The 12,695-nt window shown below is 34.4% G+C and overlaps 2 protein-coding genes across 6 annotated transcripts in view; one reads left to right on the top strand and one right to left on the bottom strand.

The window, feature by feature from the left end:
* LOC134283330 (proteasome activator complex subunit 4A-like) overlaps window positions 1-12,695 on the bottom strand; it is a 78,494-nt gene that overhangs the window by 26,350 nt on the left and 39,449 nt on the right. Inside the window, exons 2-3 of the mRNA XM_062765785.1 lie at window positions 10,335-10,492; window positions 9,882-9,928 (exon numbers count right to left, since the gene is read on the bottom strand). Of these exons, the coding sequence (XP_062621769.1) occupies window positions 9,882-9,908 (27 nt within the window). The 5' untranslated portion in view covers window positions 9,909-9,928; window positions 10,335-10,492. The remainder of the gene's footprint in view (window positions 1-9,881; window positions 9,929-10,334; window positions 10,493-12,695) is intronic.
* Window positions 1-12,695, top strand: part of LOC134283339 (uncharacterized) — a 128,746-nt gene that overhangs the window by 84,847 nt on the left and 31,204 nt on the right. For 2 of the 5 annotated variants that reach the window (XM_062765800.1, XM_062765799.1), the window contains exon 2: window positions 6,396-8,169. The exons of 1 other annotated variant lie outside the window; for it this stretch is intronic. In XM_062765800.1, the coding sequence (XP_062621784.1) occupies window positions 6,411-8,108 (1,698 nt within the window). In that variant the 5' untranslated portion in view covers window positions 6,396-6,410 and the 3' untranslated portion in view covers window positions 8,109-8,169. Of the gene's footprint in view, window positions 1-6,101; window positions 6,135-6,395; window positions 8,170-12,695 lie in introns of those variants that run through there. 2 more of the 5 variants (XM_062765798.1, XM_062765797.1) reach the window with 2 other exon arrangements.

Here is a 12,695-nt window from a genome sequence, read left to right as displayed (position 1 = left end):
ACTTATTGTTGTCTTTCTCACCTGTTTTACACAGTCTTATTGTTGTCTTCCTCACCTGTTTTACACAGCCTTATTGTTGTCTTTCTCACCTGTTTTACACAACCTTATTATTGTCATCCTCACCTGTTTTACACAGCCTTATTGTTGTCTTCCTTACCTGTTTTACACAGCCTTATTGTTGTCTTCCTTGCTTGTTTTACACAGGCTTATTGTTGTCTCCCTCAGTTGTTTTACATGGACTTATTGTTGTCTCCCTCTCTTGTTTTACACGGACTTATTGTTGTCTTTCTCACCTGTTTTACACAGTCTTATTGTTGTCTTCCTCACCTGTTTTACACAGCCTTATTGTTGTCTTTCTCACCTGTTTTACACAACCTTATTATTGTCATCCTCACCTGTTTTACACAGCCTTATTGTTGTCTTCCTTACCTGTTTTACACAGCCTTATTGTTGTCTTTCTCACCTGTTTTACAGCCTTATTGTTGTCTTCCTTACCTGTTTTACACAGCCTTATTGTTGTCTTCCTTGCTTGTTTTACACAGGCTTATTGTTGTCTCCCTCAGTTGTTTTACATGGACTTATTGTTGTCTCCCTCAGTTGTTTTACATGGACTTATTGTTGTCTCCCTCTCTTGTTTTACATGGACTTATTGTTGTCTTCCTCACCTGTTTTATATAACCTTATTAATGTTTTCCTCATCTGTTTTACAAATCCTTATTGTTGTCTTTCTCACCTGTTTTACACAGTCTTATTGTTGTCTTCCTCATCTGTTTTACACAGTCTTATTGTTGTCTTCCTCACCTGTTTTACACAGCCTTATTGTTGTCTTGCTCACCTGTTTTACACAGTCTTATTGTTGTCTTCCTCACCTGTTTTACACAGCCTTATTGTTGTCTTCCTCACCTGTTTTACATGGACTTATTGTTGTCTTCCTCACCTGTTTTACATGGACTTATTGTTGTCTTCCTCACCTGATTTACATGGACTTATTGTTGTCTTCCTTCCCGATTCAGACAACTTATGAGAAGTTTACAGTACTTATAATGAGATTGAGTGGATAATTTTTTCCATAATGTAATCGCATTTCAGTCAATGACCTCAGTTAGAGATTCATGTATACATATATCCAAGGAATTAAACTTAAAAAAAACAGTGATAGACTTTCGAATTCAAATAATCAACAGTCAGAAAATAGATTTTAAATATTTAATTAACCGAAGATAGTAAACCTACAATTTTTAAAACGTTTAAATGTAGTACATTCTATGTTTAATTGTGATGGTATTTTTATTTCATTGAGATTTAATTCAATTCAAATTCATTTTCAAAGTAACTTCTTCAAGTTGGAACTTCCAAGTTTTTTTTTTCATTAGGCACACCTCTACCAGTAGATTCTTTCTTGGTTTCCTGTTTATGATCGTTTGTCCTTTACCTTTAAATCACAAAAAAGAACATTCGGAATTGGTATAGTATTTTCTCCCAGAATTTTGTTTTCGAAATTGGCCCAGGACTTACAGATGCTGTACAATTTTGGACAGGTGCCACTAATAGTAAAATGTAGGTATAAAATTGTGGCTTTGATGCTGATTTCAGAAATGTTAGGCTTGAGCTTTCTGAAGTCAAAATTTGACCTTTTCATCAATTTATTTGATATATTTATGATACAGGACAGTCTAGGATTAGTACCGTTTTAAATGATCGGAATTCAAAGGATAACGAAATTCACAGTGTTTTAAAAGATATTATATTCTGTAATAATAATTTTGATCATTAAAAACAGGACTGCATCTAACAGTAGACGGTAATTAATGAATAATACAAATATTATTAATTACTTATGAACCATCATCATAATATTTAAATTCAGGGGAGTGCGATATTTACCATAAATCTTTGGCCCCAATCCCCAAGGGAAATTAAGTCCTGTTTTCTGATTTTATGCTACTTTATTTAACAGACTATTCTAGTTTGATCTCTGTAACCGTCCTCCTTTTACCTTACATTTTTTTAGTGAACCACTAACAGATTTCTATTGGAAATCATTGAATTATCTGAAAATTAATTGATGATCTCCAAATGATGCTCCCTATTACTTCATATGAATTGCTATGAGCATGTGAAGCACCTCCACAAAATAATATTTGAAGAGTTATCAACCATGGAGCATAGACATATTCAACACAATGATATTAAGATTCATGCACATATGTATGTTGGACTTCCTAAAACTAATTTTAAAAATCTTCCACAAATATCTGTTCAACTCTGTTATAGTTTAATTTTACGTTGTACAGTTATGTATATGATAAAGATGTCAGTAAGGATATTTTAAAATATGATCAAATACTATTGAATCGTATTGTTTTTGCAGTTATAACAACGCTTTTCATGAAAGCATAATTTTTATTTAAATCCATTTTTTTCTTTTATGAAAACATGACAATGATTCATATTATTATGGTAAAATAATTTGTTGACATAATTGACATAAATAGCATAATTGTAAACTAATTGTATCACATCGGGAATAATTTAAATCAAAACTCATGGATTATGATAACACAGTCCTCTTACATACAAGTACGTGCAATGCAAATTAAAAAAAAAAATTTCATACAGGTACATGAAATTTTATAGATTTAGAATATTTCAATTAATCGCTATACCTTTTTATTGAACTTTTTTTTCTAAACCGACATATGGTCTCACTACATTCATGTTTATCTGTTCATTAAAAATCTCAGTAAATATACATGCTAATACATTAAAATGTAATTACATGGATACTGAACAATTAAATGCAATGATATGCAAACCTTAATTTACATTTAGCCCCATGCACGAACAAAACTAATGGCTGTACTAAATTTACAACTTTTAAGAATATTTTTCTCCAAAAGATACACCTTGAAGTCTAAGGAAATGTATTTGTTTACTTGAAGAACGTTTTTCTCTAAGATTTAATGGGTGATGCCTTTCATCAAATGACTAATGACTTTGGCACTGCATCCTTAATTGTCCATTTAAAATATTTTATTTGAAAAAGTTTAGTTTTAAAACACTATACTGTTTCTGAAAATAAATACATGTAACTGTACCTGCACATCTAAAGTGCTTCAGATAGTATCAATACATCAATCAGTCAATCAAAAACTGCCTTCATTTATGCAAGGATATTTTTTGGTAATAAAAACACAGATTAAAAAAAGTTCACAAAAAAATCTCTGTTAGCAATCTCCAAAACAGAAATCTAAGGTTATTTCCCTGTAACCAACTAAGACTTGCACAAGGCTACTTTTTCGTATAACCAACCGGGGCCTAGGGACACGTTTTACAATATGAACTACTTTTCAGTATAATAACCACCTTGGGCCGCTCAGTGAAGTCCTGATCAGACTTCATATGTTGATTTCATTACCTTCAGTTGACAAAATGCAAATAAATATACTCTTCTGAATCAATGTATTCATGATTCTCATTAATAAATACATTGTATGAAAAAAAAACTAAAAATGACTGAAATGTTCAAACTATATAGGAGGAGGAATAATAAAATCACTGATTATGTCTAACAAAGTCTTTGAGATGAGATGGACTTGTGGCCCTGTTATAGGAGGGGGATAATTCTGGTCTGCTCTACAATCAGCTAGTTCCTAGTTCCTAGTTCGGTCCTTACACCTTGGTTTGTAATATTTCTAGGAGTGATCCGTCGTCAAGCGTAGTAAGTAGGGGACACTAGTATATCAGTTAATATGACAAGTTGATCGTCTGTAAACATTTGTTTATGATCATGCCAATTGTCATGGTGTGTCCTACGAAAGTTTGATAGAGTTTTCTTCACAGTCATCTGCAAAAAAATAAAACTAACAGAGTTGATCATTTTTGTACTTTTATATATGTTAAACACTAAAATATGATTGATTTAGATACATTTTAACAATTCCTGATGTTACCCTAAGTTGCAGCAACACACTTGACAACAGGTAACAAAGATAATGTTCTACTGACCTAAATTGGCTGAGTTTAATTTGAAGTTTTTTTTGACAGGATTGGTTGATTTTCAGTTTTAACCTGTATTGATTGACATGAGAGTAATAATCTACTGACCTGTATTGGTTGAGGGTCGTTTACATGGTTACTAAGGTCCATTAGAATCTGTGGCATGAACTCAGGTACATTGTAAGGATAGGCTTCCACTAGAGCACTGAGACCCAGGACACCAGCGTGACGCTTTATTAGGGCCTCCAGAGGCATCGAGTCCGCTAACTTACGCTTCTTCACCTTGTTCTTACTGAGGACTTCAAAGTGTTCCTGTTTATAAGTAATATAAAATTCAAAACAAGATGTACATAATTATACTACTTCATGTTTTACATGTTTTATTTTCATTTTAAAGATTTTCAAGTGAAAATATATCATAATGGTATGGAATGGCAATCTTAAAAAGGTTGTTTAATTGTTTGTACTCTCCAAACATATGTTGTCCTCTTGAGAATTGTTCACTAATATATTGAGATGCCAATAATTGCCGATTGATGGCTGCAAATTTATACCTAATATACTCAACACTCAGGGCCATTGAGAAGCCAGAGATCTTTCTCGGGCCACCACCTGCTGTGACATGGAACTTAAGTTATTTATTATCGACTTAGAACTTACAGTTTGAAAATCTGAGATGTAAAAAAAAAAACAAGATAAAGTATACATTAAGAGAGTAGAAATTAAGGAATTACCAGCATATCTTTGTCCATGTCTAGAAATCCACAATGTACTAAACCACTCAATGTTATGGCTGCCATCTCTCTCACCTTTAATACAAATACAATTAATTACTTTTAAATATGTAGTATAACAAAACAGAAAAATAGTTACTTATAATTACATCAATTTTTAAGGTGTTGCATACACTTTTAAGACTGTTGCATGTTATAAATTTTGACGTCTGATTTGCACAAACATAAGTCCCCATACATATACCAGTATCCATGCAGATTCTGTTGATATGTCCTGTATTAGTCCTCTGTCCTGATTTTGTTAATCTTAAAAAAATTTCATGCAGAAATTAATGCTCTTTTATACATAATAGGATTTTCTAGCACTTTCAATAAAATGAAATCTGATGTCTGATTGGACAGAAGCTATTCAGGTTTGTACCTAAAGCATTTACAGGGGAGAAAACTCAACCTTGGCCTTGATCATGCAACAGTCTTAAATAGAATGATAATCTTGGTTTAGTTTCTTTTGAGGTGCGATTTATTGCAATCAAACTAAATCTTCAAGAAGGGTAGCCTTTTGCAAGATTTTAACACACATTTGAATTTTAAGAACCATGTCAACACCATTCTTTCTCAGTTACTGTGTATTCTACTTGTGTGCTAATTAATTTGTATTTAAATCAAACCAAAACTATATGAGAACTAGCATGTTTAAAGAATTTCACACAAATTTCAATTCTTAAAACCTTGGCAACACCATTCAACAAAATCAATACAAAACTAAAGGTACTGTGGCAATGAGCTCACTAAATGATACCCCCTGCCTCCAATTTTGCTGTGGCCGGGAAACCCAAAATACCGGTATGTGTCGAATCAAAAAATAAAATAGGAGGTGCACAATGGCAATTTGTACTCGTTAATAAAGATTCTGTGAAAGTTTCATTAAATTTCACTCAGTGGTATAAGAGGATTTGCGGATAAGGGATGGGTACCCCAAAGCGTAACAGACGGACAGACAGCTAGACGGACGGACGGATATGCCGATTATAGTATACCATCCCACTGTTCAAGAGGGGGATTACAGTAGAATTATGTACTAGTATCTCAGTATAGTTAACTATATTGAAATCAAGCCAAAACTGGGAAATGTTTACACACAGATAGATAGAAGAATGCCTGACACCTGACTAATTGCCCAAACTCTTTAGGACTCTGACCAGAAGAGCTTAAATTCACATGAACTACATAAAATAAATAAAAATGCATTTCAAAGAGCAGTTATAGAAGGTATTTAAATCCCCCTCTAACCAGGAAGTATAAACACCTGACAAGTAGATAACACAGGTGTGTCACGTGATCAGAGTACTTAAAGATTGCACTTGGAGATCGATCAATGACAGCCGCCATTACTGAAGTCAGGTAAGAAATTTTACAGTTTTAAAACAGTTCTGAAAGTTCCTGAAAATTCAGTACTGCAGTCTTAAACTATGGCAAGCAAATTTTCTTTCCCACAAATATTCAATGAACCTTGTATAATTAATAACAAAAAAACTTCTTTACGTACATGAATATATCTGCCTAATGGTCTCAGGCAAAATGAAATTTTTGGAGTCAGAAAAATGCATGTTGCTCTCATTAATGTAAAGCAACTTATTCCTAATTAATTTTTTTATGCTACAGTCATAAAATCTTAAGATGGACCGTACCAGTGCCCAGGACGTGATGCGATGTGACCTGTGTGAGACCGCTGTGGTACAGATGCACTGTGATACATGTCTTGTCAACCTATGTACAGCTTGTGTAGGAAAACACATGATATCTGATCAATCTATCAATCATAAAGTTGTACCTTTTGAAACCAGAAAATCCATTCCCATCTACCCTGGATGTGTATCCCATGCCAAAGAACAATGTGAAATGTACTGCAAACAATGTGACATTCCTGTCTGTCTTAGCTGTCTTGCATCCAAACAACATATAGGTCATGAATTATCTAAAGTCTTGCAAGTTGTGGATGAAAAGAAGGACATTATTATGAAAGAAAAAAAAGAATTAGATGAATCAATTTGTCCAACCTACCAGGAAATTGCCTCTGATGTTAAAAACAGAATGAGTCAGTTAGAAAAGGAATATGGAGATCTCTCAACAGCCATAACAAAACATGGAGAGGACTGGCACAGAGAAATTGACAAACTTGTCAAGAAACTTAAAGCTGAAGTTGATGAGATGAAAAACACACAGTTACAAACTCTACAGAAACATCTGGATGAAATAAACAAGACAATGTCTGACATCAAGGATGAAATTGATTCAATGGAAACTGCAACAGACACAAATGACTTGTCAAATCTATTAAGGGTCACGTCCAATGCATCCAGATACAGAAATCTTCCACACAAAATTTTTCCATCTTTACCAAAATTCATTCCAGGAAGACAACAAGGAGAAGAACTTGGTAAATTGTTTGGAGTTTTATCATCAAGTTCTTTAACATCAGATCAACATGGCTACAGCATGAAGACACCACAGAAATCACCAGAAGCTGGATCCTCTCCTCCAGTCAAACAGCTGCTTGATGAACCAGAAAGTGTCACCACCATAGACACTGTGTATAGTGGTATACTTGGTGGGCTTTACAATGTGGCCTGTCTGAGTGATGAAGAAATCTGGACAAGTGGAACTGACAACGCCATGAAACTCTACAGCATCAATCAGGGATCACTACTCAAGTCAATCACAACCAAGTCAGGGAACAATCCATATGACATAGCAGTGACAAAAAGTGGAGATCTAGTTTATACTGATTACATTGATAGAACTGTGAACATTGTGAAGAATGAGAAGATAGAGGAGGTGATCAGACTACAGAAATGGAGACCTAGAGGTGTCTGTAGTACAACCTCTGGTGACCTCCTGGTTATCATGGACAGTAATGATAATAAACAAACAAAAGTTGTCCGTTACTCTGGCTCCACTGAAACACAAACCATTCAGTTTGATGATAAAGGTAAACCTCTCTATTCCTATGGTCCCTTTTACAGATACATTACTGAGAACAGGAACCTGGATATCTGTGTGTCTGACAGTGAAGCTAAAGCAGTAGTGGTGGTCAATCAGGCCGGGAAACTGAGATTCAGGTACACTGGACATACTCTTGCTCTAAAGAACAAACCATTCGATCCACAGGGAATCACCACAGACAGTCAGGGTCACATCCTTATAGCGAATTATAACAATGACTGTGTCCACATGACAGACCAGGATGGACAGTTCCTCCGTTACATAGAATGTAGACTGAGTGTTCCCTATGGACTGTGTACAGATACAAATGACAATCTGTTTGTTGCTCAATATGGAGATAGACAAGTGAAGAAAATCAAATATCTTAAGTGAAATCTTTGACCATTTTTAAAGTAAAACATGACAGTTATTCATCTTAAAATAAAAATAATAATCATACAAAGACACTTTTATTCATTTATCATAATAATGATTAACGTAAAATGCTACAATGTCATTTGCATTTTCTATATATACCGGTAAATAAGAAGTTTGATGAGTGGAATTTTGAGGAAAAATATATTCTAAATTATAACATCATCAAAATTTTCACCATAAATCAAGGCATGTAGCATTCTACATCTATCAGGATACAAACTGTCCCGATCCCAATGCAAATTTTGTCAATTCTGTTTGGCACAAAGGACAAAGTATCCTACTTACACACACAAACAATAACTACATCCCCATCGACTCCACTGCAATGTAAGAATTGTTCTACAATGTATTTACAAAGGAGAGGATTAAGAGTTAAAAAGAACAAAGTTTACTAAAGGCCTATTTTAGCCCTGTGAATATCAAAAACATTGCAATTTCACAAAGCCCATTTTCTATAGCTGGACTTGTAGAAAAAACTTTTTTTTATAGGAAATTTAAGTTCTCATCTTTATATTGATGTTAGTAATTATGATAATGTGATTTGGTCATTAAATTGGTATATGGGCAGGGTCATTTCATGGAAAGTGAAAACACTTGATCATCACAGATAAGATGCAGAATAAAGTTCTGACCCCGTCCATTTTTTGTATTTATTATTTGTAAACATAGCATACCTCTGCTTGGTCATTACAGATGAGATGCAGAATAAAATTCCGATACCCATCACCTTTGTTTATGTTTGTATATAACATACCTCTACTTGGTCGTCACAGATGAGATGGAGTATAAAGTTCTGGATTTCCTTTTTGTGTTTTGTCTGGATCATGGTAAAGAGGTTACAGAACACCATGACCTGGATGTAACCAAGGATCGCAACTCGGGAATGCCAGGACTTCAGACCCATCACCTAAAGAAATCAAAGAAATATTTAGTAATAAAGTTTCTATTTTTATACCTGGGTAAACAAATTGCAACTTCAGGTCCTTGCAACTTTTTCATATTCTTCAAACTTTCTCCATTCCATCAGCACATCTTCTTACTATGATGAGAGCCTGACAACTCTAACAAAAATTTTGCATGAAAGAAACTTAAAATATATTTTTTTAAAAACAAAGGTTCCTCGAATTGTACATGCGCTGATTTTGACCATGGTCTGTTGTACTCACCTCTCTGATGGTCTCCAAACACACCGTGACATTGTTTTCCTGAATCAAAGCCTGAGAGAAGCAGGCCAGTGCCATAGAACAGTCTGTCTTCAATTCCTCATCTTTAGTCTCACTCTCTAACGTACAAATCTGGGGGAAATATCAAATGAATCTCAATATCGAAAAGTCATTTTAAACCTAAAAAGTTTTTCTGCATATTTTTCATCACTCTGCTTAAATACATGTACATGTACGATCATATAATATGAAAATATTTACGAATTTAAAAAGAGATTCGAAATGCATATTCTGCAATCCTCACAATAATACTTATTACTGAAAGAAAGAGGAAAAGTTCTGGTGTAGTTGAGGTCAACATTCTACCTAGACCATCTGATATCCACTTCAGCACTGCAACAAAAAATGATGAAAAAGTCCAACCATCATAATTTTTTTTTCTGTTTTATGAATTAAACCATTATCTTTGTTAATTTATATGTATATTCATAAAGTTGTAATCCCCCTAACCTGTTTTACATAGCCTTATGGTTGTCTTCCTCTCTTCATCCTCATCATCTTCCACCTCCATCTTCTCTGATGAGGAAGACATGTCTCTGTAGTTCTCCTCATCTGTAAAAAGTTCAAATACATTTACATATTCATAGACTTCTAACACCTTGTGCAAATATGAAAGCCATAGCCCCACCCACTTCATTGTTATGGGATGGGTTAAAGTTGACAACAGACAGACAGAAAAACAGACAGACAGACATACAGGACAAAACCAATATACCCACCGGATCTTTCGATCCCGGGACATAAACCCCTGGAATCTTTCGATCCCAGAGCATGTAATTTAAAGTTATTAATGCAGTACCGTAAAGCGGGTTTTCTTGGGGGGGGGTGTAAAATTTGGCGTTTTGCTCAAAGAAATGCCAATAATTTTGGCATAATTTATTTTAGCGGACACAGTGATTTAGATCGTCGCAGATGAACACTAAAAAGAGAACTGACTATTAATAGAACTAGAACCTACCTTTTGAGCTGCCATTGTTTCCATTGTCTGATAGCACCAGGTCTTTGAGAGGTTCCAGTTGTGGAATCACCTTCTGGACAAAGTCCACTCTGTGTGGAGATTTAGTGGAGGAACCCGCCGTGATGCTGTAGTCATACAATATGATGTTGGACAGCAGGCTACAACAGAGGAATTAACTCTAAAGTGTTCCATCATGAGTTTCACTTAGAAATTGAAATATGATTTATGTAATCCAGACACCACTGGTTAAATAAACATTTGTCCGAATGTTCAACTTTCTTGGTTCTACATTCAAACCATATCAGGAGCTTACCTTCCAATCCTGTCCCTGACGTTCTTGTATCTGGGAGAGAGGTACAGTGTCAGGAACTCTAACAGATGATGGAGGAGTTCTGGTACTCTCTATTCCTGTTGTACTAAAGCATTCTGTAAAATCCTAAAGTGTCTAACTGGTAATGTTATTTATAGAGGTTCTGAATGGGCATTCACAGCAAAACTCAATAAGATGAAAGATATGTTGATATGCAAATTATTAATCAAGTACTTAATTGACTTTAGCTTATAAACCTTGTCTACATTGGTAAATTTGAGTCAAGAACAATTACAAGTACAGTATTTATGTCACAGGAAGCTGAAGGTGTCATGATATTTTTATGTATATCAACATCGTGATGTTTCATTTTACGTATAATATAAACTTTAAGAATACTATCCACCCCCCTTCTATATATTAACACAACACAACATAGGTGTGAGCCAGACAAGCTTTGCAGGCAGCCGGCTTTTAATAATTTTATTAACATTCTTATGTAGCAAGACAGATTGACAAATCCTTGTTATTTAAATAAACCATGACATAAACCATTATGCAAAATATCCCCATAATCGACATTAAAAACCGCCCAGGAAAAACCATAGACAAAATATATGAAAAAACTATGGAAACCTGTGTCCGAACGCAAGTGTTAAGTAATGTCTAGGGGTGAATATCGGACTTATTCATATAAAAAACGAAAAGAAAAATACAAATATATATTTGAATTTAAACAATCTCGTCAAAACAAAATAAGAAAGAAAAAAAAATAGTGCTCCGTGCACTGAGAAAGACTGACTTAGAATGACCTTAACTTCACGCCACTGACCCTTTATAGTGGCCTTCCTATGGCCCGCCTTGTATTACTACGCATAGCTATTCAAACACGTTGCTATCATACAACGTTTTCCCGCTATTCTCCGAAACGCAGGAAAACTCTAGTATAATATAAACTTTAAGAATACTATCCACCCCCCTTCTATATATTAACACAACATAACATAGGTGTAAGCCAGATAAGCTTAGAATAAAATGTTCAAAAGTAAGCAAAAGTTGTAAACGTTATTAAAAAACTCAACAAAAATGCAAGGTATTATGAAATATATGTATATAAAACTTTTTTTTTTACAAACATATTTCATTTACCAAAGAAAAATTTTCAAGTCATAATCCTAAATTTTTCGAAACAGAAAGTCTACTTTCTAGGCTGTCTTTCACGTATCCATCTTTGGACGAATCTGATGCCCATCTACCATGTTTCTTTCAACATCGCTCGTTTACTTTGGAATTTGCTGCAGCCGTCGCGCCTTCTGAACGCAGAGAATGAAGACCAATATTGATATTTCCCATAACGGATTTTAGTTTTGACAAAATGCACTCCCTGGCCCTGGTATAACTAAGTTTTTTGTCTTTGTATATTAACTTTAAACCGTCTTTAGATTTAAACACGGACTTGAACAAAAAGTGACCAGAAGAAATGTCTATACTTCCTAAAGATATATAACGATTTAACATTTTAACTGGACAAGCCGAGGTAACACCAGCAGATATTAAAATTTCGTTTCCTTGTCTATATTGATCGGTTTTGGTTTTGTTGATGGAAATTTTCACATATCCGTCCATGAAAGTTAAATCTGAACAACGGAGAGAACTAAGCTCCTCGAAACGTAAAAATCCAGCAAAAGAAAGAAGAATCATACACAGATCACGCACTTCTAACAAATTTGTGCTGTCGACATAAGTATCACACAATAAAATTAAATCACTGGCTGTGACGATTTTTTTTTATAACTTTAGGTTTGTTATTACGCTTGGAAGCCTCTAATAAATTTTTAATGAAGGAGTGTTCTGTTGGATCCTTATGGCCTAAAATAGAATGGGCCCACTTAATAGCATATACAGCACTGGAAATGACGTGGAAAGAACAACCGATGTGCAGTAAGTGAGTGAGATACAGGGAAATGTGAAATGGATTGGCCGGTATAGCTGATTTTCCTTTGTTTGCAATGAATTTTGACCATCTGCTGAATGATGAAATATATTTCTTG

The sequence above is a fragment of the Saccostrea cucullata genome, unplaced genomic scaffold (assembly GCF_032062105.1).
Source record: "Saccostrea cucullata isolate Sc308-1 unplaced genomic scaffold, CSIRO_AGI_Scuc_v1 ctg1224, whole genome shotgun sequence".
In the NCBI taxonomy this organism is placed as follows: Eukaryota; Metazoa; Mollusca; class Bivalvia; order Ostreida; family Ostreidae; genus Saccostrea; species Saccostrea cuccullata.
The sequence above is the reverse complement of the archived record's forward strand: the minus strand, read 5'-3'. Positions and strand labels throughout refer to the sequence as shown.